General features: G+C 39.7%; 1 protein-coding gene across 2 annotated transcripts; it reads left to right on the top strand.

Annotated features, from left to right (window-relative positions):
• Positions 1-6506: 6506 nt before the first annotated feature.
• GCA (grancalcin) lies at positions 6507-27649 on the top strand. 2 transcript variants are annotated; one of them, XM_063318287.1, is made up of 8 exons: positions 6507-6680; positions 10877-11050; positions 16323-16392; positions 17836-17879; positions 19550-19697; positions 20089-20202; positions 20826-20884; positions 25940-27649. In XM_063318287.1, the coding sequence occupies exons 1-8, from the start codon at positions 6657-6659 to the stop codon at positions 25964-25966; spliced, it is 660 nt and encodes a 219-aa protein (XP_063174357.1). In that variant the 5' UTR covers positions 6507-6656; the 3' UTR covers positions 25967-27649. The 2 variants fall into 2 exon arrangements, with proteins under 2 accessions (XP_063174357.1, XP_063174358.1); XM_063318288.1 differs by lacking the exon at positions 6507-6680 and adding an exon at positions 11874-11975 and having other exon boundaries at positions 10937-11050.
• Positions 27650-27887: the final 238 nt, after the last annotated feature.

The following is a 27887-nucleotide window of genomic DNA, read 5'->3' as shown; positions in this document are numbered from 1 at the left end:
CTAACCTCTGGAATTTTGCATTTAATTGGGCATATCTCCCCCTATCACTGTTGCCTTTTGCTTTCCTTCTTTCTTGGGCTACTTCTAGTGTCTCGGCAGACAGCCATTTTGCCTTCTTGGTTTTCTCTTTCTTTGGGATGTATTTTGTTGCCGCCTCCTGAACAATGTTGCGAACTTCTGTCCATAGTTCTTCCGGGACCCTATCTACTAAGTCCAGTCCCTTAAATCGATTCTTCACCTCCACTGCATATTCCTTAGGAATATTAGTGAGCTCATATCTAGCTGATCTGTGGGTCTTCCCTAATCTCTTTAGTCTGATCCTAAATTGTGCAATAAGAGGTTTGTGATCTCAACTACAGTCACCTCCAGGTCTTGTTTTTACCGACTGTATAGATGTCCGCCACCTTTGGCTGCAAAGGATGTGGTTAATCTGATTTCGGTGTTGTCCATCTGGGGAAGTCCATGTATAAAGCCGTCTCTTAGGTTGTTGGAAGAGAGTATTTGTTATGCAGAGTGAGTTGTCTTGGCAAAATTCTATCAGCCTATGTCCTGCTTCGTTTTGTTCTCCCAGGCCATGCTTACCTGTAATTCCAGGTGTCATTTGACTGCCCACCTTAGCATTCCAGTCTCCTGTGATGAAAATAACATCTCTTTTAGGCGTGTTGTCCAGTAGGTGCTGCAGGTCCTCATAGAACTGCTCTACTTCAGCTTCTTCGGCATTTGTGGTTGGGGCGTATATTTCGATCACTGTGATGTTAGATGGCTTGCCCTGAATTCGAATTGAGATCATTCTATCGTTTTTTGGATTGTATCCAAGCACTGCTTTAGCCACTTGACTATTAATTATGAAGGCTACTCCATTTCTTCTGTGGTCCTCTTGTCCACAGTAGTAGACCTGGTGGTCATCTGATGTGAAGTGGCCCAGTCCAGTCCATTTCAGTTCCCTGATGCCCAAGATGTCTATCTTTAATCTTGACATCTCACCAATAACCACATCCAATTTGTCCTGGCTCATAGATCTTACATTCCAGGTTCCAATGGTGTGTTGATCCTTAGAACATCAGATTCGCCGTTCACCACCAGCACCGTCGGCCGCTAGCCATCCTTTCGGCTTTGAGCTAGGTGCGTCATCACGTCTGGGGCTAGTTGAACTCATCCTCTGTTCCTCCCCAGTAGCATTTTGACCATCTTCCGACCTGGGGGTCTCATCTTCCGATGGTATACCGACATATCTCTGGTTGTAGTGATCCATTTAGTTTTCACGACAAGAATACTGGGGTGGGTTGCCATTACCTTCCCCAGGGATCGCATTTAGTCTGACCTCTCTGTCATGACCTTCCCGTCTTGGGTGGCCCTTCACGGTTTAGCTCATGGCATCATTGAGGTGCTCATGCTCCAGCACCACGACATGGTAACGATCCTTTGCTGAAGTGAGAGAGAGTAACAATCACAAAATTACCACTGAGTTTTCATGACAGAGCATAGATTTGAATCTGGAGCTCCTAGACCATTCTTACTGTACTGATTGTCTTAAAATTTCTTATTTTTGCTATTGTCAAGATATATTAATGGAGAATGTCTTCTGCTTTTCATTGTAGGCATGGATTTCAAGTATAATACAAATAGGAAACAGTGCTGAGATCTAATGAAAGCAGCAATGGTTCATTCGCAAAGGCCAGCTGACATAAGAAAACATTTACATGTCGCAAAAATTGGGTAGGAGGCTTTTTGAATTTTCCACATATATATCTGATTAATATTTAATTGCTTGAATTTTGATGACAAACATAAAACTAAAGCATTGCTACTGGGGTCTCTAATGTATTTTCTCAGAGACTGAAACAGAGAGAGTAGATAATGGTTTTTAAAACCTTTATTGCAGATGTATTGTAAATCACTATCTAGCCTTTCCTCACCTATCCGAACCAGTTAATCAATGCTTGTAATAATGCTACAGGTCCTACTCCTTTATCTGAGACTAAATGCCGTGGAAGTCAGAAACCACCTGTCAAATAGGAAAGCACCAGACACAGATGAAATTGTTGTTCAGTTGTTAAGTCATGTCCGACTCTTCATGACCCCATGGACCATCGCACGCCAGGCCTTCCTGTCCTCCACTGTCTCCTGGAGTTTACTCAAATTCATGTTCATTGCATCGGTGATGCTATCTAACCATCTCATCCTCTGCTATCCCCTTCTCCTTTTGCCTTCAGTCTTTCCTAGCATCAGGGTCTTTTCCAGTGAGTCCTCTCTTCGCATTAGGTGGCCAAAGTATTTGAGCTTCAGCTTCAGTATCTGTCCTTCCAATGAGCAGTCAGGGTTGATTTCCTGTAGGATTTACTGATTTGACCTCCTTGCAGTCCAAGGGACTCTTAAGATTCTTCTCCAGCACCACTGTTCGAAAGCATCAATTTTTTGGCACTCAGCCTTCCTTATGGTCCAACTCTCACAGCCATACATTACTACTGGGGAAACCACAGCTTTGATTATACAGACCTTTGTTGGCAAGGTGATGTCTCTGCTTTTTAATATACTGTCTAGGTTTGCCATAGCTTTCCTTTCAAGGAGCAAGTGTCTTTTAATTTCATGGCTGCAGTCACCGTCTGCGGTTATCTTGGAGCCCCCAAAAATAAAATCTGTCACTGCTTCCATTTCTTCCCCATCTATTTGTCAGGAAGTGATGGGACCAGATGCCATGATCTTAGTTTTTTTGATGTTGAGTTTCAAGCCAGCTTTTGCCTCTTTCACCCTCATCAAGAGGCTCTTTAGTTCCTCTTCACTTTCTGCCATTAGGGTGGTATCGTCCGCATATCTGAGGCTGTTGATATTTCTCCCGGCAATCTTAATTCCAGTTTGTGATTCATCCAGCCCCGCATTTCTCATGATGTCCTCTGCACATAAGTTAAATAAGCAGGGTGACAAAATACAGCCTTGTCATACTCCTTTCCCAATTTTGAACCAATCGGTTGTTCCATGCAGGGTTGCAACTGGTGGGAGCAAGGGGGGCATGTGCCATGGGCGCTGTGCTGGAGGAGCGCCAAAATGAGTGCTGGGGGGCACCAAAATGGGCATGGAATCCATGTTTGCCCTGGGTGACACAGACCCTAGTTGCCGGTCTGGTTCCATGTCCGGTTCTAACTGTTGCTTCCTAACACACTTACAGGTTTCTCAGGAGACAGATAAGGTAGTCTGGTACTCCCATCTCTTTAAGAACTTGCCACAGGTTGTTGTGATCCACACAATCAAAGGCTTTAGTGTAGTCAATGAAGCAGAAGTAGATGTTTTTCTGGAACTCTCTTGCTTTCTCCATGATCCAGCAAATGTTGGCAATTTGATCTCTAGTTCCTCTGCCTCTGCTTGTACTTCTGGTAGTTCTCGGTTCACATACTGCTGAAACCTAGCTTGTAGGATTTTGAGCATAACCTTGCTAGCATGTGAAATGAGCACAATTGTGCAGTAGTTTGAACATTCTTTGGCATTGCCCTTCTTTGGAATTGGAACCTAAACTGACCTTTACAATCCTGTGACCACTGTTGAGTTTTCCAAATTTGTTGGCATATTGAGTGCAGCACTTTAACAGCATCATCTTTTAGGATTTTAAATAGCTCAGCTGGAATACTGTCATCTCCACTAGCTTTGTTGTTAGTAATGCTTCTTAAGGCCCACTTGACTTCACTCTCTAGTGACCACACCATCATGGTTATCAGGGACATTAAGATCTTTCTTTCATAGTTCTTCTGTATATTCTTGCCACCTCTTCTTAATCTCTTCTGCTTCTGTTATGTCCCTGCCTTTTTTGTCCTTTATCATGCCCATATTCGCACAAACTGTTCCTTTGATATCTCCAATTTTCTTGAAGAGATCTCTAGTCTTCCCCATTCTGTTGTTTTCCTCAATTTCTTTGCATTGTTCATCTAAGAAGGCCTTATCTCTCCTTACTATTCTCTGGAAACCTGCATTCAGTTGGTTGTATCTTCCCCTTTCTTCCTTCCTTTTTGCTTTCCTTCTTTCCTCAGCTATTTGTAAAGCCTCGCCAGACAGCCACTTTGCTTTCTTGCATTTCTTTTTCTTTGGGATGGTTTTAGTTGCCGCCTTCTATACAATATTATGAACCTCCATCCATAGTTCTTCAGGCACTCTGTCTACCAGATCTAGTCCCTTAAATCTATTCATCACCTCCACTGTATATTCATAAGGGATATGATTTAGGTCATACCTGAATGGTCTAGTGGTTTTCCCTATGTTCTTCAATTTAAGCCTAAATTTTGCAATAAGAAGCTCATGATCTGAGCCACAGTCAGCTCCAGGTTTTGTTTTTACTGACTGTATAAAGCTTCTCCATCTTTGGCTGCAAAGTACATAATCAATCTGATTTCGGTATTGACCATCTGGTGATGTCTATGTGTAGAGTCGTCTCTTGTGTTGTTGGAAAACAGTGTTTGCTATGACCAGCATGTTCTCTTGACAAAACTCTATTAGCCTTTGCCCTGCTTCATTTTGTACTCCAAGGCCAAACTTGCCTGTTATTCCGGTTATTTCTTGACTTCCTACTTTAGCATTCCAATCCCCTATGATGAAAAGGACATCTTTTTTTGGTATTAGTTCTAGAAGGTGTTGTAGGTCTTCATAGAACCGGTCAGCTTCAGCTTCTTTGGCATCAGTGGTTGGGGCATAGCCTTGGATTACTGTGATGTTGAATGGTTTTCCTTGGATTCAAACTGAGATCATTCTGTCATTTCTGCGGTTGTACCCCAGTATAGCTTTTCCCACTTTTATTGACTATGAGGGCTACTCCATTTCTTCTAAGGGATTCTTGCCCACAGTAGTAGATATAATGGTCACCTGAATTAAACTCGCCCATTCCCATCCATTGTAGTTTGCTGATTCCCAAGCTGTCGATGTTCAATTTTGCCATCTCATGTTTGACCACATCCACCTTACCTTAATTCATAGATCTTACATTCCAGGTTCCTATGCGATATCACTCTTTACAGCATCAGACTTTCCTTTCATTTTTACTTCCAGACACATCCACAACCGAGTGTCCTTTTGGCTTTGGCCCAGCCGCTTCACTCTTTCTGGAGCTACTCGTAATTGCCCTCCACTCTTCCCCAGTAGCATATTGGACACCTTCCGACCTGAGGGGCTCATCTTCTGGTGTCCTATCTTTTAGCGTTTTGATACTGTCCATGGGGTTTTCTTGGCAAGGATACTGGAATGGGTTGCCATTTCCTTCTCCAGTGGACCACGTTTTGTCAGAACTCTCTGCCATGACCTGTCTGTCTTGGGTGGCCCTGCACGGTATAGCTCATGGCTTCATTGAGTTACATGAGCCCCTTCGCCACAACAAGGCAGTGATCCAGGAAGGGGACACATGAAATACTCACTGATTAATTTAAAGCTGTAGCAGAAGAAGCAGTTAAGTTTTCACAGCTCTGCATCAACAAATACTAAGCAAGATTATGTGGCCTCCAGTTTGGAAGAGATCAGTGTATATTCTTATATGGAAGTGAGATGCAAGAGAATGTACCAATATTACCCACAAAGTTTTTCTTACTGAATCTTACTGAAAGAATTAGAGCTATACATGGAATGAGAAATGCTACAGAAACCGGTTTCAGAAAAGGCAGGTGGGGACTGGGTAACATAATTTTAATAATGGAGAGAATGAGAATTTAAGGAAGTTCATCTTTGTTTTGTGGATTACAACAAAACCTTTGATTGTGTAGATCATATCAGAAGTAGCTAATCAGTGTGCAAGGCCACTGATTTTTTTTAAAGGAATCTTTACAATGAAGACCACCACCACCAAAAAACCTACTGCAAGACCTGAAACTGGAGAAACAGTGGCTCATAATAGGAAAAGGAGTGAGACAAGGATACACATTATCCCAATATTTATTTCATAATGCATGTATTATAGAAATTGAGATAACAAAATCAAAATAGGAGGATGGAACACTTAACAGTTTTGAGGTACAGTATGATAAGAGTACGCTTTGTTAGCTAATGTAAAGACTTCCAGCTCGTTAAAAAAAACATAAAAGGATCATCCATTTCTGGATGGAAAATACAGTACTGAGCAAGCTACACTGCAGGGGAAACCATCCCCCAGTAGAGGAATGGTTAACCTTACGTTGCACTCAGCACAGGCAGTACGTACTGTTAAAAAACTACATGCAGTATTAGTCTCTTCTCTTGATATCACTGAGTTCGATAGTCGGCTTAGCTTTCTCGCATATTCTCTATCAAGGAAATACGAATGGCTTCACTGCCATTTAGGGAGACCTTTGTTCATTTCCGGGACTACAATCGCACATTCCTCTTCTCTTCAATGCCCATTTCCAGCCTGGGCGGGACTTCCTTAACTCCTCCCCCACCATACACCTCTAGAGCTCTCCCCACCTCCTCATCTTGCGAACCTGTCCTGAGAGGAAGTGGATGACCCCGTTATCCAATAGGAAGACGATACAAGAAAAAGGACGTTCCGGAAAAGGAAGTCCCGCCTCTTCGAAGGGCGACTGAGGAAAGAGAAGGCGGCTGCGGCCTTTGAGAAGTAGACGTATTTGTGGCTGGTTAGAATTCCGCCGAGCTTCGAATTCGGCTAACGGATTATTCCTCCGCGCCGTTTGACGATCTTCTCTTGCGAATCCGGCATGACGTACCCGGCGTTCGGAGCGGTGAGTAAGGAAACGGGAAGGCGCAGGGCCGCCGGATTCGCTGTCGCTCCTTCCTCGCTTCATTTGGTTCGGGGGCTTGTTGTCCGCCTTCGCTTTAAAAGATACTTTCTCTTCCTCACATTTTGCTGGTGGGTCTCCTCGGTATGGTCCCCCCCCCCCGCAGCCTGGGTTGTTTTTTTCAGGTTCTAGAAAATGCCTTCTCTCCTCCTCTTTACCCCCCAACCCGAGCAGGGCCTCTTTCCTCTCTCTCTCACCCCTCCCCCTTGTCTTTGACTGGGAGATGTTGTTTGCGGCCTCCTACAACCCGCTGTCCTCCAATCCCTTTAGTAGGCTTTAGTATCATTTCCAACCAGTAGGGTCATGGAAGGAGACTAGGTAGGAGTAAGTTGCAGTACTGTAGTATATGCGAGGTGAGCACCTCTTCATTTTTGTCAGAGGAAATAGGACTTGCCTCTTAAAAACGTTTCTGTGCCTTTCAGGCGTCTCTGCCACCTCCACCCCCGGTACAATTCCAGGCAATTTTGCCTACCTAAATTTCTGGGACTTCTAACAAAGCCTTTTAGAATTCTGGTGACAATGTGATCATATCTGTATTGTTTCCTCGGCATCCACAATATGGAAGTAATTTGCCATTTACCAAAATTACTTTGGGTTGAATAAAACTCTTAGTTTAACCAAGAAAATATTAATTTAGGAAACTAAGGAAAATAATAAAAGTCTTTTTGAGTCAAGGTAACAAATCCATGCAGTTTTCTTGGCAGGACAAAGATTTGATTTGCCATTACTGCTTTCTGGGATGTTTTATCAATTTCCAAATCTTGTTTATAACTCTAGGACTTCTGGGTGGTCTTCCATCCAAGTATTAACTAGAGCTGGCCTTGTTCAGCCTTTTCAAGATTAGTTATGTTGGTAATTTGCTGCTACCTGCTGTATTCTCTGGGTGTTGATCTATTGGTAAATGAACAGGAGCAGGGTTAGCACAATTTTATTTATGTATTTTTTAAAAGATCAATCTTAATGTATTAAAAATATATTAAGAGTTGTTTCCTGAAACTGGGAAACTCCTGCTGCATTCAGGTTTATATCCTACATTGAAATGGAAGAAAACTTGTCACTGCTATCCAAACATTCTCTTCAAGAGTGTAAAGTTTAAGAAAATTGTTAAATTAGTTTTATTTATTACTTGAATTTATAAAGTTTGTGACTGAAATATTTTCAAGGTGATTAAGATATTGCCAAAACAAATAAAAACTGTATATATATGTACAATCTGATAGATGAAAGGAAATGGTAAATATATGGAGAAAGTCCTCCTTTAATGACCACACTTTTTTGCTAAGAGATGTGGTTGTTAAGTGAGACATGTGACTGCAACTTACGATTATACTGCTTGCTTCTCCATTGACTCTGCTTGTTGGAAGTTAACTGAAGTGTGCAAATGCTGATCATGTGACTCTGGGACACTGCAACAGTTGTAAATGCCTGCCAGTTGTGAAACACTTAAATCTCAATCATGTGACTGCAGGGATGCTGAGATGGTTGTAAGTGCAAGGAATGGTCGTGAAGTTACATGTCCAGTGCCATTGTAACTTCGGATGGTTGCTAAACAGGACAGTTGTTAAGTGAGGACTACCTGTACTGTGGATTTTATAATATATTTGGTTACATAGTAATGAAACATAGCTTTCAAACATGTTTCAGTAGAGCTTGAATATCTTCCCCTAAAACAGTGATAGATGATTTTAAAAACTGCCACTTTTGTGGCAATATTTGAGAAGGTGTTTTCCCAAAGTTTGGTGAGTGTGTGCATGCATATAAGTAGTCCTTGCTTAAGGACAACAATTGGGACTGAAAGTTTGGTTGCTAAGAGAAGCAGTCATTAAGCAAATCCGACCTGACTTTGCGAACTTTCTTGCAGCAGTCATTAAACGAATCACCATGGTTGTTAAGCAAACCATGTGATTGTTAAGCAAATCATGAAGTTCCCAATTGATTTTGCTTGCCAAAAGCCATCCAGGAAGGTAAAAACTGGCAATCCCGTGACCATGGGACGCTGCAGCGGTCATAAATGTGAACCAGTTGCCAAGTGCCCAAATTATGATCATGTTACTGTGGGGACGCTGTGATGGTCGTAAGTGTGAGCACTGGTTGTAAGTCATTTTTAGCATCATCATAAGTCTGAACCATCACTAAACACATGGTCATTTAGTGAGGACTGCCTGTACATGGCTTGTGGGCTGTCCATCCCCATAAATTGTGTCCATGTATAATTTATAAAGATTGAATAATCTCAAGTAATATTGATTCATTCTGTAAAGTGGATTAGGAAACTTCAATATAAGTTAAATCATTCTTCATATGCCTCTGGTAATATATATCTGGTCAAAATTTAAAATCCTCTTTGGATGTCTTATTTCATATATCCCTATCAAATAAAATGAGTGGGTGGCTACTAAGGGTAAGGCTTTTCAATGAAAGAGGCCCCTGAGAGTCACTTAGCTAGCAAATTCTTTATGCTCCATTTGCTGCCAAACGTTTTAAACATCCTTGGATTCTTGTCTATTTTAATACATCTGGATTGCTAAGATGTTACTGGAATATCAATTTACATTGCATGTTTATTTTTAAATTACTTTACATATGTTAAAGTTTTTAGGTCACCCATTTAACCTTTATTAATAATCTTTCTTAAAATTTCCATCTGGAGAAATCTGTGAATGCATTCAGTTTCATCTAGATACTGTTTTTTGAGGCTGTTTTATTTGCAGATTATTGGAGTCTGTGTGCCAGTTGCAGTACAGGTAGTCCTCACTTAATGACCATTTGTTTAGTGATGGCTCAGACTTACAACGGTGCTGAAAAAACTGACTTACAACTGACTTTCAGATTTATGGATATTTATGAATATAAACTTACAACTGACTTTCAGATTTATGGAAAAACTTAAAAATAGCTAAGAATTTTTTAAAAGGGTCTAAGCCTTGCTTATCCATGAGTTTAAGAAGTTACAGACTATTTTAAGATTCAACAGTTATTTATCTTGCAATTATAAGAAGTATTTTGCTTTTGACAAACAAATGAAAAATCAATTCTTGGAAAATTCTTTGGTACTTTAATTCAGCCTTTCTCAACCTTCTGATCCTGAAGGAACCCTTGAAATATTTTTCAGGCCTTGGGGAACCCCTGCACATTCAGGCTCAAATATAGGCCAGAAGTTACAAAATTATTATATTTGTTTTATGTCTAGGTCTGTGACCTCTCGTGGAACCCTAGGGTTCCATGGAACCCTGGTGAGAAACCTTGCTTTAATTTATCAATTTATTTCTTGGCAAGGAGCAATTAGTTTTATGTTTTGCTCAACTGAATAACAGCACCTAGCTAACAAGCAGGGTCAGACTTGGCTAGTACTTGGATGGGAGACCATCACGAAATCCCAGGACCATAAACTAAAGTACGAAGTTGGGGGGGGAAATCCTGGGAGGAGGCATCTGTGGACCACTTCTCTGCCATGGCAAGAAAACTGCATGGAATTGTCAGCTTGTCTAGAAGGATACTTATTTTCTTTTCTTTTTTTTTTTCCTTAGAAAATTATCAGTTTTCTAGGTTAATAATTTTGGGGGTTAAATTAATGCTCTATACCACCTAAGTGATTTTGGGGATATAAAATCTAAATAGAAATTATTATTATGTTGAAAAAGAAATTTGCAGGCTATTTTTTTTATTGATAAGGGAACATACATTGGTTTTGAATGGAATAGGCATAATTCCTTAGCTCCAATTTGGAAAATTGTTGCTATTTTTTTCCCAGTCATTGTTTTGTTCCTCATTTGGGATATAGTGTATCTAGCAAAATCAGCTGAGTGAGCCATTTTTTTCCCTGCTAGCACAGCAAAACCAAGAATGTCTGCATTATCTTCTGGCATCCCTTTGGTTCTATTTGTGCTTCTAGAGTGGTGGGAATACTGTGCTGTATCCTTGTTGGAGTGATAGTAAAATCCTGCTGTGCTATGGCTTGGGGGCAAGCAGTGATGAATAAGTTGCTAAAATGTCCTATGATAACATAAATAATAATATTGGAATAGCCATGTATATCCTACTCTGCAAAAAAAAAAAAAAGACATTGGCTGTTATTAATAATACATGCTTGTGCTAGGCTGATGAATATAGTAAAATGTATCTCTTCTTTTTGTTAAAAGTATGGTGCTTACCATGGTCAGATGCCAATGCAAATGGCAGTGGGCCAACCGGTCCCTAGAGGGGTACAAACTGTAGCCCATGATGGATCTCCTGGATATTCTGTTTATTCTGGTGCCTATGCTGGTGCTGCCGTTGATCCCTTGTGGGCATTCTTCAGTGCTACTGCTGGACAGGTAGGTTAGTTTAAGCAACTATCCTAAAGTTTTGAAAGAATGTCACTTTTTTTCTGCTGATCAGTGTTAGAAATACTCCATAATCTCAGGATTTTGTTTGGCAGTGGATATATTGGCAGTATTATTGGTATTACATTATTGTAAATAACCCTATAAGGTTGCTTGTCTGTAATTTTTTTAATAGCTTGCTAACATGACTGGCTATAGAGCACAAGATAGCCTTTTGCCTACAGTCACCATGGAGATTGCTAGCCTTTTAGGCTTGTTTTTAAAGATTTATATCAAACAGCTTGATAGAAGAAAAAAAGAAATGAAGATAAGTTTTTTTTCCATCTATGACCAACATGATATCCGGCTGGACTGAGAAGAAGAATGGAGAAATTCACCTTCAACTAATCTGTTCATTTGCATGGAATCCATAGTCAGCTCTTAAGTGTAGATATAAGCAAGCGATACAAAGCTGCCTTCCTATGATAATATTTTAAATAATTAAATTTTGTACTCTCTGTGTAAGAGGAATGGGAGGGCTATTGTAGATTTGGTTTTTGAGCTCATTAATTGGACCATCATCTTTAGCCAATTTTATTTGTAGGGATATCTGGCAACTTAGAATAGCTACATCAAGGTTTATATAGTATAAACTTGATTATTAGTGAATCAATGTTTAAGTGAATGTACATCAGGCTTCAGTTTGGAAGAGTTATATACATTATATGTGGCTAGGTACTGAGTAGCACAGAAGCCATATCTATAATCTGGGCGAAAGAACTGGTTAAAAGGTTATAGTAAAGATTCACCAAAGGGCATATGCACGGCCCCACAGGTCATTGGCCTCTAGAGCGTTTTGGGACTTGTGATGCCAATATGCATTCTCTCAAGAGTGTGGAACTGCCAAAGCAATATTCATGAAGAACTCCAATTTCAGGTGAGTAGCTTTCCTTTACATTTATTCTTCTCCTTCCACTTGCATTTTAATTTCTATATTCTTTACGAAGAATGCCTTACAGTCTTAAGGCATTTGTTTAATAATTCATCCGTTAGCATCTCAACAGTAATAGCAATAGTCATACGGTATTTCCATCAGTAAAGGCACTCATGCCTCTGGCACAACCGATGTGGTTCTATATTGTGTTCCATTTGTGGAACTGCAAGCAGATGAGAAAGAAATTACAGGTGACCTGAGGCAGGGACTGTGTAAGGATTGCCTTCTTAAATAATATCCTTTGACCCTGAAAGTTTATCACCCTAAGAAAGCATTTTTGATACTGAGCTTGAACTAATTTGAAGGGATTTAATAGTATTTTATATTGAAAATGGATCTTTGTGTGTAGGATGTTTTTTGATCTGTTTTATTTGCCTTCAGGTAGTCTTCGAGTTATGACCATTCATTCAGTGACCGTTCGAAGTGATGACAGTGCTGAACAAAGAAATTTACAATTGATCCATGAAGTTCCAGTTGTTGCAGTGTCCCATGGTCATGTGATTGCCATTTGTGACCTTCCCTGCCAGCTTCCCATAAACAAAGTCAACGTCTCCCCCACCCCCAGCCTTTCTTCACTCACACGCACCACACCTTTCTTTCCCCCTTCGCTCGCATGCACCTGCACACTTTCCTTGGCCTTCCTGAGCTCACATGCACCCTGTGTCCTCTTTCCCCGGCCTCCCTGTGCTTCCACACACCCCACACACTTTCCCTGGCCTTCCTGCACTCACATGCACCCTGTGCCCTCCTTCCCTGGCCTCTCCGCATTCACAGCCCGCCCCCACGCGCTGTTTCCCCAGCCTTCCTGAGCTCGTGCTGCACCACAGCACCCCTCTCCCCCAACTTGTGCATGGTTTGCATTGGGCCTCCCCCACCTCCCTGCGGCACCTCCACCCTCTTTACCTGGGACTATCTCTGTTTCCTGCTTAATGACCCATGCATCTGGGATTACAACAACTGGGACTGCCTGGATTGCCGTTGCTAAGCAATGCAGTCACATGAGGTCGCACTTTATGACCGCATTGGTTAGCGACAGCAATCCATGTCCCAATTGTAGTTGTAACTTGAGGACTACCTGTACTGACAAAACAATAAGCAGTCATTCTGGCCAGTGCTAAATTTTGTTTGCTGTCTGGTAGCCAGGGCAGCTTAGCAGTGAGGGAAAGTTACTTTATTGCCAGAATGCTGGCAGTTATTAAGTCACTAAACTTATGTGTGTGTGATTCTAAGCTTATGCTGACAAAATAAATTTGAATTGTGGAAAGCTGGAAAATACATGCAATTCAACAATTAAAGAGAGTATGATGCTTTTGGAAACTACTATTTTATTTTCTTTGTGATTAGTTGATAAAGGCAAATACAGTAGCTGCCAGAATATACTTTAATTTATTCTCTAATCTGAAAATATATTATATGGGATGACTGGCTAATGATGCAATGGGTGGCCATATTGGATATATATTCTCAGAGAAACTGCTATTTTCAAACTGTTCTTATTAACACTTCCACAGAAGAAGAGATAATTCTTAAATGGTAACTTATGGTACCTGCTTCCTATGTAGACTGTCTTTTGATAGAAATAGAGGACATGGATGACAGGAGAGGCATTTCAGAACAACATTTGTTTCATTGGGGCAGCAACTGCTTGAAATAGTATTTAGTACAAGGGTGGGTCAGCGAATTGTTTCTTTTCTCTACAGGCAGGGGATAAACCAGGAATTTTGTCTAGAAAGGTGGCCAGCTTCTGCATAAAGCAGTTTTCTTTCTGATAGTTGTAAATGGAGTACAGTAATTGCTTTAAAAAATATTCTCATTTTGGGTAATACTCTAAATTCTACTGAACTCTTTTGGAAGCATTACAAAATCCAGTCTCTTGACTTTCATTTGAAGAGTTAAGGCAGACTTAACAAAGAACAGCCAAGATGGAGTTGGTAGTGTGAGCTGGGAAGGCCCCTAGAAGAATAAGTTTTGGGTGGAAAAGATAATTTTCTGAACAGTGTAGTGGTGTTGGAATGATAAGGAATAGCATATAAATGTTTTAGAAAGAAACAATTGATCCTTCTACTACCCAGAATAAAAAGCTAGTGTAGAGCTTCATGTGTGTATTACAGTTTACATAGTGCGCAGAGCTCTTAAATATATTTAGTACTATTTCATCTCAAATTAAATACTGATTGCAACTAAAAATTTCTATTTGGCTGATCCTTTTCTGCAAGTGAGGAGGACATGAAGCACCGCTGTTTTTTCATTTTTTCATTGCTTTAGAGCAGTGGTTTTCAAGCTTTGTATCTTGAGAGAAGTTTTTCTGTGCTGACATTTGTTGAAGAACATGTTATGTGTCTGCTATAGAATTCAATTGCATAGCAAAGGATTGTGGACCATGCTCTGGAGTAAGTTCTCAGGATCAGCCTGTATGATTTTGCATAAATGGGTGGAATTCTAAACATAAGGTCTGTTTAATGTAGCCTAACTTCCTCCTATGTAAAATGTTTACAATTGTACAGAGCATACCCTAGAATACCCTCAGCACTCCACTGCAACTTCTTCCTCAGAGGAAGTTCAGCAGAATAGTCGGTAACCTATGTTTTGGGGGAAAAAATAATGCGACTGATTATATTGAAGACTACATGATAAGTTTCTGAGGAACTTGGGAGTTTCCAGAGCATAGTTTGAAAACCACTGCTTTAAAGTAACTATGTGGAAAAGGGATTTTTTGTGTGTTTTTAATTTCTCATAAGTAGGATCTTCATTGCTGACTTCCATATTTTTCTTAATTCTCAACTGTAATATTTTAGTAAATTTAGTTTTTTATAGGAGGAATAAACATTCACTCCTGAAGTACCAGTCAAATAAGCACAATGTCATCTGCCATGTAGCAAGACCAGTGGGGTGATGGAAGCGTGGGCCTTTGACACTCAAAAGAACTGATCAGGTAGAAACTTGCAGTAACATGGGCATTGTTTTTGGAGGGGAGGGTAAAAGCAAGGCAGTGAAATCATTTCTTAGTGTTTTTGCATTATGAACAGACAATGAGACTCAGAAACCAAGATTCATTTAATCTTTTCCTTGTGCCCTGTGAGCTTACCCAATGAAAATCCTTTTGCCCTGGTGGTAAACACAAAAAGTATGTTATGTTTTGCACAATCATTACGAACAATCCCCTCTGATATATAGGTCTACTAGAAATGCTATACCATACATACTGAACTTTTATCATTATGACTCAAGATTTCTTTCTGTTGAGAACTGCGATCAGCACGATCCTAATCTTTATAATCTAGCTGGAAAAAAGATATGCCCTTCAGTTTGGAAAAACACATATGCCTACTTCTGGGAAATTTCTAAGAAGTCAGTACATGATTAGCATATTAGATTAAGGAATTTTGCTTAAGGCCAAATCGCGGAACAGGACATTCAGTATCCACTGTTCCTTATGCTTTCATTGGTGAAGCTCACAATCAAAGCTTTTTTTAAATTATTGCTGTAAAACTATCTCGGAGGTTAGTATGATATATTTAAGTTGCTTACTTGTAAGTTTTAACATTGTGAAATAAGATTCTTTTTGTCATTTTAGCAAGATAACGCATCACAATGCATCACAATTTTAGCAGGATGATGCATCACAATGTAGTTGAAAGGCTGCATTTCATGTCTTTGTGAATGGATATTCTCCCATGTGAGAAGTCGCAGTTGCTCAAATAGATAGCTAATTGACCTGGGTATCAAGGTAGCTTGAGGAGTTAATTTAAAGGCTTTCATTATATAGATTATTTTGTCTTGATGAGCTTTATGTCTGTATTTTATAATTGGATATGGATATCTTTAAACTTATGAATTGTTGGTCTTGTATATTTTTGTATACAGCTGGATTTGAACTAATCTGAGAAACTCTGTAGGATGTGCCTGGAGTGGAGAAGTAGGGAGAGAAGTTTTTTGTTGATTTTAAATGGTTTGTCTCATAATTTACAAAGCTTGCACATGAAACAGTTTTTTTTAAAGTTCAACATTTGTGAAAACAAGTTTTTATGAATAATCTGTCCTGTTGTAAGATGTCACAAATGAAGAAGTTATAGCTCATTTTGTAATTTTGAAAGAAGGTCCATAGTGGTTTAGTTACGTAAAATAATTAGTATGGAAAATATATAATTGAGGCATGTTTTGAAGTATACTATTTGAATTTAAGTAGAACAGTAAGTTAATTGTACAGTATAGAATTTATGAATACTTGGTTTTCTGTTGCCAGTTTTGCTAATGCCTTGAACCTCAAATTCATATGCATTCATTTTACAGGATGGTGAAGTGGATGCGGAGGAATTACAGAGATGTCTAACACAGTCTGGAATCAGTGGAACTTATTCTCGTAAGATTGTTACTGAATTTATTATTATGGACTGTTTTACAGGAACAATATACATGTATTTATTTTGTGATCCTGTTTTTATCTGTATTGGGAGAACTCAATTTTTTATGTCCAGAGACCTCATTTGGGGATTTTGATGGTTTTTGCCTTTGAGGGCTGCAGAGGTTTGGCCAGTGATGTCTCCAAGTCAGCAGGATCCAAATTGCTGAATAATTTTCCCCCAGGTTTGAGACGTATTAAAGAGGGAAGGAACACACACATTTTGCCCTCAATTAAAAATAAAGTAATATGCTTTGAAAATGGCAGTGTTGCTAATGAGGTTTAGATAGAAGATGCTCTCAAGGGTATAAAAATTTAAGTTCTCTATGTAACCTGCAAGTTGCTCATCCCTGATTTTTTTATATCTTGCTTCTTAGATTAGCTGTTTACTTATTGCATGTACTAAAAGAAAGATGGCCCTAAATTCAAGATGATCTTCCCCATTAAAAAGACAGCAAGCAAAAAAATACTGGCTTTCTATCTTTGGTAATTTAAGATTGCCAGCTTTAGTTGAAACCAATCTTGAAAATTACCTCCTAATTAGTGTGTTCATATGACATGCTTATATAAGTGCATGTGCATCTGTATAAGTTAGTGTTTGTATTTGTCAGAAGCCACATTCTTTAAAAAGGCAGGTTCAGAACAAAAATAATTTTTTTATATGCTACCCAACTCCCAGTGACTGTGCAGCAGTACTTAATCACAGTTAATTCAATTAATATTAAATATTTCCTTTACATTGATATAACTGTAATTACATTAGAGGATCCTTAAACTAATGTAAAATTAATCTTCCATTTGCATATACGAACAATTCTCTCATATATACAAACTACTTGAATCCATGGAAACATGTGCACACCTGTTCTCCACTCCTTTCAGCAGAAAGAGCAAATGAAAAGAAAAGCCAAGCATGATAGAGTTAGGGTGAGAGGAAGGAACAAGGAAAAGAAAGGAACTAGGATGGTGATGAGATGGAGGAGGCCTCTGTCTAGGGAAGAGAAAAGAGAAGCCATGTTCAGACTTACCCAGTGTTAAGTCGTCCGAATACCTCACCTCTTTGCTAACAGCTGTTCTTCTGGTGAATTTTAACCCCTTTTTGTAATACCTGAAGGTACCTGACTGTTTGCCCTCCAGGTGTAGTGCCATTCCTGACTTGGTTTTCAAATGTCACCTATCACCTCCTAACATTCCACTGGGACAAAATGGGTGAGCAGAGCCTTAAGTCCGGCTGAAAAATCAGGTATCATTTGGTGCTCTGTTCTCAACAAATTGATCTCTACATGGGTTTGAATGATTAATCCTTATAAATGAAATTGCTTTGCTCTTCCTGTTTTGAATAATAATGATTAAAACTGAAATGGATGTGGCACCTTAGAATTAATACTTCGTTTGTAATTTCAGCATTCAGCTTGGAGACCTGCAGAATTATGATATCAATGTTAGACGTATCCTTTTAAAAATGTCTAGCTGAATTGGTCAGTTTCTGGATGTCTTTTCTTTGAAGTAAGCTCCACTGGATTTACTGGAGCTTATTTCTAAGTAAAGACTTAGTATTGGACTTTAAAACAATGTGTTGCAGAACTCCAATTCGGTACTCAGTATCCCTTGAGAAACATCAACATGGTCTGTCCCCACGTAATGCAGATGAGAGTATGTATTAAGAAGGTTAGAATCATAGAGGAAGTGGGATAATTTGTGCAAACATTTCTGATGGCTGAAGTTCCAGTATATCAAGCTAGGAACAAGTGTTAGGTTTCTATAGACTCCTTTTCCTTCATCCTGGTTAGCTTAAACCACAATTGCCTGCTTTAGAAATTTACCAAGATTTACAGTACATGTGACAAAGCTTGTGTCTGATACCAGTCCGCAGATTGAGTTGTTCTAAGTGGGGTGGGCCGTGTGTGATAAAAGACTCAAAGGTGTAGTTTTAAGTTTTACCTGCAGTCCACTGACCATAGTGCAGAAAATAGCTAAGAAGGAATGTCATGCTACTGTGCAATCATGAAATAGTAATCAGTAGTCAGAAAGAAGAGCTAAATAACCAGCAAGAAATGTAAAAAGACCCAGGAAAATGTATTAGTATTTCTGCATATTAATGATGCAGTGACATTAGCTGAGAGGAATTTTTGGCCCCTTTCCTCTTTCTTGTGGGAGTATGGATTTTACCAGATGGGTGCATGAAGTCCACCAGAGGCTTCATGCAGTTGTTTTTCTTATTTTATCAAAACAAATAATGTTACACATTATTCAGTGGTTTTCCACTAAACTTCAGTGGCACAATTTTGGGGTGCCCAGAGATTGCAAAAAGGGCTTGGGGTCACACTGAAGGCTTTAAGTTGTGTACTCCTGATTTTCAGGGACTCTGTAAAATGCTTAGAAGTTGAATAACTGTGTATAAGATTTCTGCATTTGTTGATATGAAGTCTGAGCTACCCCATACTGATTTTAAAATAAATATGTAGGAAAGCTCTGCTCCACTGCAGATTGCTTCCAGCTGATAAATAACAAATAGGTGACCCTCAGGATTTGTTGCTGTTGTTACAATTCCTCTTTCAAAGGTGGACTCATACATGTCATCAATCGAAATGCAAGTAAGTGAACAAAAGTGCCCCAAATAATTTCTGTACTGTACTGTAACATCGAGTATATGCCCAGCAGGTGGCAACACTAAGCCATCCTTTGTCGATCTCAAGTATGTACTTGGACGCATGACCATCCGAAAATCCCAAGGCTGTAAATGAGGCTCAGGAGTTGAAAAATATATCCCAGAGGAATGCAGTGGCAAGCTACTTCCATATTATTGCCTAAGAAAATTACATAGCATCATCAATATTGTCACCAAAGTCAAGCTTAATTTGAGAATTGTTTAAATACCAGTGTTAAAAGATTTAGATTGAAAAGGTATTGTTTTCAAAAAGAGCAGAGTAAGAGGAAAATGCTTTTCTTGATAAGCGATCTTTACTATTTAAACTATTTAACTATTAACTATTTAAAACATGAACAAAATTTGAGCATAATGTGCAGAACAGTAACAGAATATCATACAGGTAAAACACTTACCTACCTGTTAATCTCCTGTCCACAAGATGGCATGCTTCTTAACATGTAACACTAGAGACACAATACTGGGAAAATGGGATATAATGAATTTAAAGAACTTTGGGCAGCTCTTAGTGCCTGGAAACACAATTTCATGTTGGTTGATCAAGACCGAAGTGGAACTGTGGAATTTCATGTGCTGACTCAAGTTATTGTAGCTATGGGTAAGTAACCTTACTTTGCTTTGCTTTACTTTGCTGACTTAGAAATCTAACTTACATAGGTAAGCCAGAATTTCCTGCATTCAAGTCTACTGCTGGTTATCTAATTTAGGTCGGAAATTGATGGACTCTGTTCCTTTTCCTAGATCTGGGAAAGTTGGTCTTCTGTAATTGCACAATAGAGCAGTATATTACTCTGCTTCTTAAGGAACAGTGAAATCATCCTAACAAATCATCTTAACTTTTATTTTATTCACTGTATCCCTGTCGAACTTCTGCTATCTCAGATTGGTTATGACTACTGTAAATAGTTTATGAATACCCAAATATTGGAAAGGTTCTCCTAAGCTTTCTGCCCTGATAATGTGTTTTTCTTTCTGACTACCTTATCCAGGTTATAGGCTAAGCCCACAGACTTTAATTGCTATTGTAAAACGTTACAGCAAGAATGGCAGAATTTTTTTTGATGACTATGTGGCTTGCTGTGTGAAGCTTCGTGCTTTAACAGGTAAGTACTGGATTTGTATAATATATTCTGACTTTATAAAGTAAGCATTCACTGCTTGGATCTAGACCTTGTTTGCACAAATAGAACGTATTTGCCTAGAAGACAGCTTTGGAAATTTCTCCCATTTTTTTTCTTCTTACAGCAGATTTCTTAACCTGTCACATCTTACTCCAAAGGGTTTTTCATAATGAAAGCTGGAGTACCCTCTCAGTCTTCTCTGGATTCCTGAAACAGTTTTCGGCTTAAAAATCAAGTCTCATTTCAAAGTCCTAATGTTTTGAGTTCTAATATTGACAAGATGGCAAACATTATTCTTTAGAATACTTTAGCTTTACAGTGCAGTGAATATGGCAAAATATTTTACGTAGAGTGGCGAGTATCTGTGGCCTTATTTGGAGTCTGGTGTAATTCCATTGTAGTGGCAGTGATTATACAGAATCTGCTGTCCTGATGACTGGAGAAATGAATGGATAATGGAATATTGTTAATTCAAAAGATAAATTACATTACATACTGTGGTTGTGCTTGACTATTTTAAATCTAGTTATACTCCATAGACTGTGTGTGTGTGTGTATGTATAGACAATTTCAGCATTTTTACAATATTTGCAATTTTTCTTTAGATTTCTTCAGGAGAAGAGACAGCATGCAACAGGGCATTGTGAATCTTGTGTATGATGATGTAAGTAATAACACTGTTAATTGGTTATAAACATGATTTTAACTAGAATTGTTTGTCTTATATCTTTGACAATCACTAGTCCCTTTATGTGCTTGCATTATACTCAAGAATATTTTAGGAAATTACATCTCAAGATAGCACTGTAGCTCCTGTTAAAATCTCAAACAGGTGGCTGTTTCTTTAATTCTTCATTGTGGTCTTATTCATGTACAAAGGTAACTTGCTTGTGCAGCATTTCATTTGGTACCTTCTAGAGCTTATAGATTGATTGGTTGGAGATCTGTTCCTCCCTGTGAGTAGCACAGAACATGGTGTGACTCCCACCTCACCTTTCAATTTGTTTCCAACTGCTACAGTATTAACTTGTTTGTCCTTGACTGTTTTTTCCCCTTTTGCTTCATCAAAGTTCTTTATTGTTTTTCCTTCTTTATTTTTTTAATCTCCCAAATTTAAGAGTTGTTGGTTTGGCCATATGATCCCAAGGGCCCCATTTGACAAATGTCAGTGTTGTGGGTACAGCTCCCCTCCCCCACCCTGAATGGGCATAAACTCGGTTTGTTTGCTTTGCAGTCATTCTTCTAGCTTCCAGGCCAATCTCCGGGAGCAAGTTTCAGAGGTGGCAGACTCCATGGCCTTCCCATTTTCCTCCATTCCTCCTAATGCGTTCCAAAAAATGTCTGGTGGCTCTCCTGTCTTTGAGAAATCAATCAAATTGTCCCTGTTGATAGAAGATTCTCAGATATCTGCTATTCTATTTTTTTATAGGAAAACTTTATTAGAGTTCAAAAATACAGATAAAATACAAAGTATAGGAAAGATTGAAGAAAGAACTAAAAGAAAAATGACAAAAAGGTGCAGAAATAGAGAAATACAAAAAAAGTGACTTCCAACCTTCTCCAACACAGATATAAACACGATACATTAATCTCTTAATCTAAATCAAACCTTGATAAACCTTATTTCTATAAGCATTAATAATTTAATCATCAAAGCCCAAAATCAAAACTTCATTTTTTTTCAGATTCAAGCAAATAGTCCAAAAGTGGTTTCCACATAGAAACAAATCCAGTCACAGTGTTTTTGCAGTTCACTTTTGGAAAAAGTGACTATGCTAATTGGGTATTCTCCATTTGTACACCATTTGCCTGGCCATGGATGGGCCCTAAAATCCTTGGCCACAGATTTGTAGCCGTGTGAGCACTGACGGTCCTTTTCCTGAGGTCTGCAGAGATCTGTTAAATCAGGACACGGTTCACTTCCACAAACGTGTGTCATGAAAAGCAGACTCCAGTGGTGGGAATCACTGTATGTGTGTGTGTGTAGGGGGGTGAGGCATCGGCCTCATCCCCTTAAGAGAACTTGCTATCCTAGGCTTCACATAGTTTGAGCTAACATTCCCTGTCTCCATTAAAAATGTGTACGATGCACAAGAGTGCAACACCTTGTTTTGTGCGCTGTTCATTTAATCAGATTCTCGTTCTTTAGTGGCAGGACTTAGATGAGGCTCTGATCACGCTGGTCGCAGTACCGTGAATAGTTCTGGAAGGTTCACAGAGTTTGACTTATCATCGTGCCTTGTAGCCAGCCTCTCTTTTTTTTTTCCTTTTATGGGGTGGTGCTCCTGTTTTCTCTCACCTGCCGATAAAGCTTCATCAAAGGCCTGCTGCTTTGGGCCTAGAGCCTCTCTTTTGTTCTCTTTGTTAATATCAAAAGTCTTTGAGCCTGTAGCTGCTTCCTTCTCATGGAAACGGGTCTGTCTTCTCACTCTGACTTTGGCTTGTGTGGAAGGGTGAAGTGCACTGAAACAAAATGTGATGTGCAACTGTCAAGATCAGAGTTTTTTCTCTGTAGTGATCTGCAGGTCCCCAGCTTTGGCATGCAGGCACTTGCAGTGAAAGGGGGAAGAAAGGTTTAAAACTTCCTAGAATCACCTGCAAGCTGGCACATAGGTTTCAAAAGAAAGAACCCTAAAAGAAGCCACAGAAAGACAGTGGGGTGGGGAGTGGTTCTTCTAGGGTTGGCAAGCAAAACTGCCGGCATGAGAGGCAACTGGACAAGGCATTGACCAGAAGAGGGAATAGCCGGGAGAGCCGGAAGCCAGAGGATCCACAGTCTGGGAGAAGCAGGGAGGAGCCTGAGGCAGCTGAACCAAAGAAGAACCTGCAGAAAAGAGCCAGCAGAAAGAAAACACAGCCCTGGACTCTAGACAGTAGCAGAGTAAATTCCATGTAGTTTAGGTGCTGAGAAATGGACAAGAGAGTGTTAAGGAGAGAAGCTGCTGGCATTCCCAGGTCTCTGCTGAAGACAGTAAGTGTGGGAAGAGGAAAAAACCTAGCATTAAAGCTTCCCTGTCTTATAAGCAAAGTAGTACAAAGTTAAGTCATCGAGTTAGAGTTCTAAGTAGTAGATCAAGCTACGAATTAATAGTGCATATTTATGCTTGGTCACCGTAGATAGCCATGCACAAAGTCTTGTAGATACACTTGTATAGTAATAAGTTAGTTCACTCATTAGCTGCATGTGTGTGTCTGTCTTCGTTCTTACCCATTCCTACTCTCCACGGCTTGTCAAGTTGAAGAACTGAGTTTGTTTTGAAGAGATCCTTCCCTGATGTTCACGACAGAGTAGTCATTCTCTATTTTTCATAAGACTGAGTAGTCATTATCCCAGATATATTTCTGAAGTCAGTTTTGACCTTCCACTTGAATCAAGACTTACTGCTTGTCTGTTTCCCCAGCCCTTCAATGCTATTAGAAACACTGCTTCATTCTTTGGATTTGTGTAGTGCTCTTGCATTTTGCCAGGATCATGATTTGTTCTTGGCTTTCCAAGGCCCATCTATGAAGGACATGGCCTTTCTTCCCAGCATTTCTCCTCATGGCTAGTGGCTATTATCCTGCATTGGTATACGTTGGTGAAACAGCCATGCCCACCTTTTGGCCCATACTCACTCCAGAGATAGGATAGCAACTTCAATAGACTTTTGGTGGGGTATTCACACGTCAGTGTTATCCCTGGTGGCCGCATGGATCTCCCTCCCCTCCCCAACCCCCATTCTTTTGGATTTGCTATGTTAGTCTTAGGAACTGAAGGGTTCGGCAGGGTCCTCATTTAATCATATGCTACACAGTTCCTACCAAATATTTCTGTAAGCTCTGGGGAATCTCAGACAGGGCTGTATGGAAGCCTTGAAATGTATGGAAGAATGTGAATTCTTAGGTCAACACCTGAGAAACTGCACGTAAAAGTAAGTAATTACATAGTTGAATTTTTAATTTCAAACTTTGATTAGCAAATTTTGGTACCTTGAATCAGGTAAATCAGCCTATGGAAACCAGTTACAGAAATGCCAGTAGAAGACAATTTACATTGAAACCTGACATTGAATCAAAAGTCATGACTAAGGTTTGCATAGTTTATACAAAATTAATTTTTTTCTCTGAGAGATTATTTTGCATAAACTGCAGAATTTCTTTTAGAGAAATTTCTTTTGAGAAAACGTAAGTGGGGCTATGCTTCTACTGTTTGATTTCTATAGGCTGATACTTCTGTCATATAAACTAATCTGTAGTGCTGAACAAATGTACAGAATTGTAATGGCCCCACCTTATTTTATTTAGGAAGGTGTGAAAATAGTATACATTAGGAGATAGCAGTGAAGGAGATTTTGAGGGCTTTAATTGATTTGTATTTTGCTTTTATTGTAAGCTGCCTAGAGTCTGGTGATTAGGTGACATACGTATAGTTGTAAATAAATACTGATTTTCTTGATCATTGCATTATATTTTCTCAATTTCATCTTTGAACAGAAGTAAGGTAAGCTGTACAGGTAGTCCTCGACTTACAATCATAATTGGGACCAGGATTTCTGTCTCTGAGCGATGGGGTCATGGCCATAAAGTGCAATGTCACATGACTGCATCCCTTAGTGACATCAATCCCAGCAGTCCCCATTGCTGTCATTAAGCGAATTCCACTGGTTGTTAGCCGAGGACCCACCCTAATCCAAGCCATTCTGGGCTTGGTCCGTCCCAGCCCTGAGCCTCAGTAAGGAAAGGGACTGCTTCCCTCCCATCTCTTCTCTTTTGGCCACCTTGTACCCTGCCTTGCAGCGCAGCAAGCAGCAGCCCCAGAACCACATGGCTCGGGCTTCTTAGCAAGCTGTGGCTCAGGGCCTGCAAGAAGCCCGAGATGCAGCACAAAGCCGCAGACCCCCCTGGAAGTCTCAGCCGCCCCAGCCCAGTCCCAGCCACAATCATCCTCACCACCTTGCACACCAAGACCCCAGCCACCCTGTGCTCCGCCACCCCAGCTGACCTTCACTGTATTCTTGCTCCAGCTGCTGATGAGGCGTGCCCAGGCTGGCCCTTTGTGAGGCAGCTGCTGGCCACACAAGGCCTTCTTCCCAGGTCTCAAGAGGAAAGCACCATGCGTGACTGGGGAAGAAAGCCTTGTGCAACCAGCAGCTGCCTCGCAAAGGGTCAGGCTGGGCACCCCTCGTCAGAGCGGGAGCAAGAAGAGGGTGGGGCAGCAGAACACAGGGCAGCAGGGGGCCAAAAGGGCATAGATTGGGGGAGATAGGCGGGGCGAGTTGAAGTGCCCCTGCAGTTGTAACTGCAGGTGGACTGACAAGCGCCCAAATTTTGATCACTTGACCACGGGGGCAACTGCAATGGCCGTAACTTTGGGGAATGGTTGTAGGTTCCTTTGTTCAGCACCACTGTAACTTTGAACGGTCGCTGAATGAATGGTCGTAAGTCGAGGACTACCTGTGATGGGCATAAACTATTATCACATGAAGTTTTCAATCTTCAAAGATACATAAAAAGAACAAATTTTGGGGTATTTAAGATAAAGCAGAAAAAACATTTTTTTTGCTTTAATAAAATTTTAGGGCCCTGTGCAATTTTGGTATTTTTTGTACTTTTTACCATTTAGGAAACAATCTAAATTGAATTGAGATCTTGTTGCTGTTTTTTGCCTTTTTTATCTAAACTGTTCCCATGCTAATCTGCAAGCACCCCGAGCTCAATTAAACTTGCTTTTGTTTTTCAGTTCTTGCAGTGTACCATGGCTATCTGAGTGCCAGCTGTGGAAGGAAACTCCCATGCATAATTTCATCTACATAGGAATTGCTGTGAAAGCAAGGCTGTCATTGATTTTTCCATATTTCTGCCTGTTAATGTATCATTTCTGACCTTTAATGTGTAGTTTGAAATAAATAAGTATACAGGTTGTACAATAATTCTTAGACGTGTCATTCTTTATACATATGGATGATAGTCTTTTTTCTACTTTGAGTTATGCTTTTAGGCTGGATAAAAGGAAACAATCACATTTCATGTAATGATTATAAACAGGGCAGGCTGCATCTTGTGAGATCGTAAATGCCTAAGAAATCAGGAAGCCACGAATCAGTGGCTATCAAAAGTATGTATAAACATTTGTATATTTCTCCTGAATGTTTGGTAAATAATTTGAATGTAAACTAGAAGAACATGGTCATAGTGAAGAGTATATTTTATGGTAATGAAACATACCTTTTTTCAAGTGGTTTATTCTCTTGACATAATCTTCAGAAGAATTCATGTAACTACAGAGTTGTCATTTCCCCATGAAACTTAGATCTTTAAGGCTCCTAAAAGGGGGGGGGATTGAAATTGGCTCATTATTATCACCTAAAACTCCAAGAGCAGGTGAAGAATCCAAGAAACAAATGCCTGAGTTGATGCTCCCTGTGCTTTTCTGTACAGTGGCTACTGCCTGAAAATAGAATCATGGATGTGGTGGGAAGCTGTTAAAGTGAAGCAGCTCCTCATATTGTAATAGTTACATGCCTGTTTAACAGCATCGGCAGATCTCTCCCTCTCCCCCAGCAGTATCTACTTGGTGAGTGGTGTTGGATAAACTGGGCCTGTGGCAAATCATTCCTTTATATGTTTTTAAAATTCAGCTGCTGCTGCTTTCTATCCCTTTGTAATTTGTACACTGCAATGAAACATCAAAGTTAGGCTGGCATTGCAGATAACGGTCTTGGTTTTCTAGCTTATGGGTTATTCCCATGTTTTGCAGATTTAAACATTTTCCTTCTGCGTAGACAACTCATTATGCATTGTGCATAAAGCATAAAAGCTTTGCTATAGTGAGCTGTTGGGTAGGTTCTGCTACCAAAGGTGGGTGGAGAGAGAGCATAAAGTCCGGGTAGCACTTCATCATTAACCTAGCCAGTGGGGGCATTTGTTACGCAGTGCTCCCCATGCTGCCATTTCTTGGTACACTGAATAGCATGATGCAGTTGCACGGTCTGAGCACTTGGTAACAAGAGGATATACAGTATTTACATGGCATCAGAGTTCAGTATCACAAGTAAAAGATAAGCCATTTTGTTTGAATTTGCTCTTGCTGAGGAAGATAGTTTTTAGTCTAGAATCAATAATGCATCTGTAAAACATTTCAGTTATTTGTGTCATTCTGCATCTCCCTATATAATTACGCCACTATATTTATCTCCTTTAAAAATGATTATCTCTGAATTCCTGTAACAGTGGTGGTATCAAATCAAAAGTTCTGAAATCACTGACACTATTCATGTGTATATTTTGTGTTCACCATTGTCAAGTAATAGCTGTAGCTTATTTGCAATCTTCTATAGAGATTTTTGTACCTTTTGAAATGGATACTGTTCTAACTGTAAAAATGTTCTTGTTCTATTTTCAGTGCCACTCCAGGCAATTGTTTGGAAATAAAGTTGGAGTTTGCTTTGTATTTTTTTTTTTCATTACTAAAAATAAGCAAATCTGAGATGATGCTCTTGAGTGCTACAGTAATTCTTCAGGTTCTCCTAGATCTATTTTTTAATTTTCCATCCTGTAAAATGAGATGTGGGTGTGGATGGGTGCAATAGATTTGATAATGGTAAGACAAACACTGCCATGCAGTGCTCTTGAATCCTGCACTTTCTATCCACGGGTGTGGAATTTTAGTATGTGTAGGGAGAAAATGG

This window comes from Candoia aspera, chromosome 1, assembly GCF_035149785.1.
Source record: "Candoia aspera isolate rCanAsp1 chromosome 1, rCanAsp1.hap2, whole genome shotgun sequence".
Lineage (NCBI taxonomy): Eukaryota > Metazoa > Chordata > Lepidosauria > Squamata > Boidae > Candoia > Candoia aspera.
The sequence above is the reverse complement of the archived record's forward strand: the minus strand, read 5'-3'. Positions and strand labels throughout refer to the sequence as shown.

Coding starts and splice junctions, on each gene's coding strand:
- GCA (XM_063318287.1), top strand. CDS start 6,657: ATGACGTACCCGGCGTTCGGAGCG. Junction 16,393..17,835: donor AATCAGTGGAACTTATTCTC/GTAAGATTGTTA, acceptor TTGTAATTTCAG/CATTCAGCTTGGAGACCTGC. Junction 19,698..20,088: donor TCAAGTTATTGTAGCTATGG/GTAAGTAACCTT, acceptor TACCTTATCCAG/GTTATAGGCTAAGCCCACAG.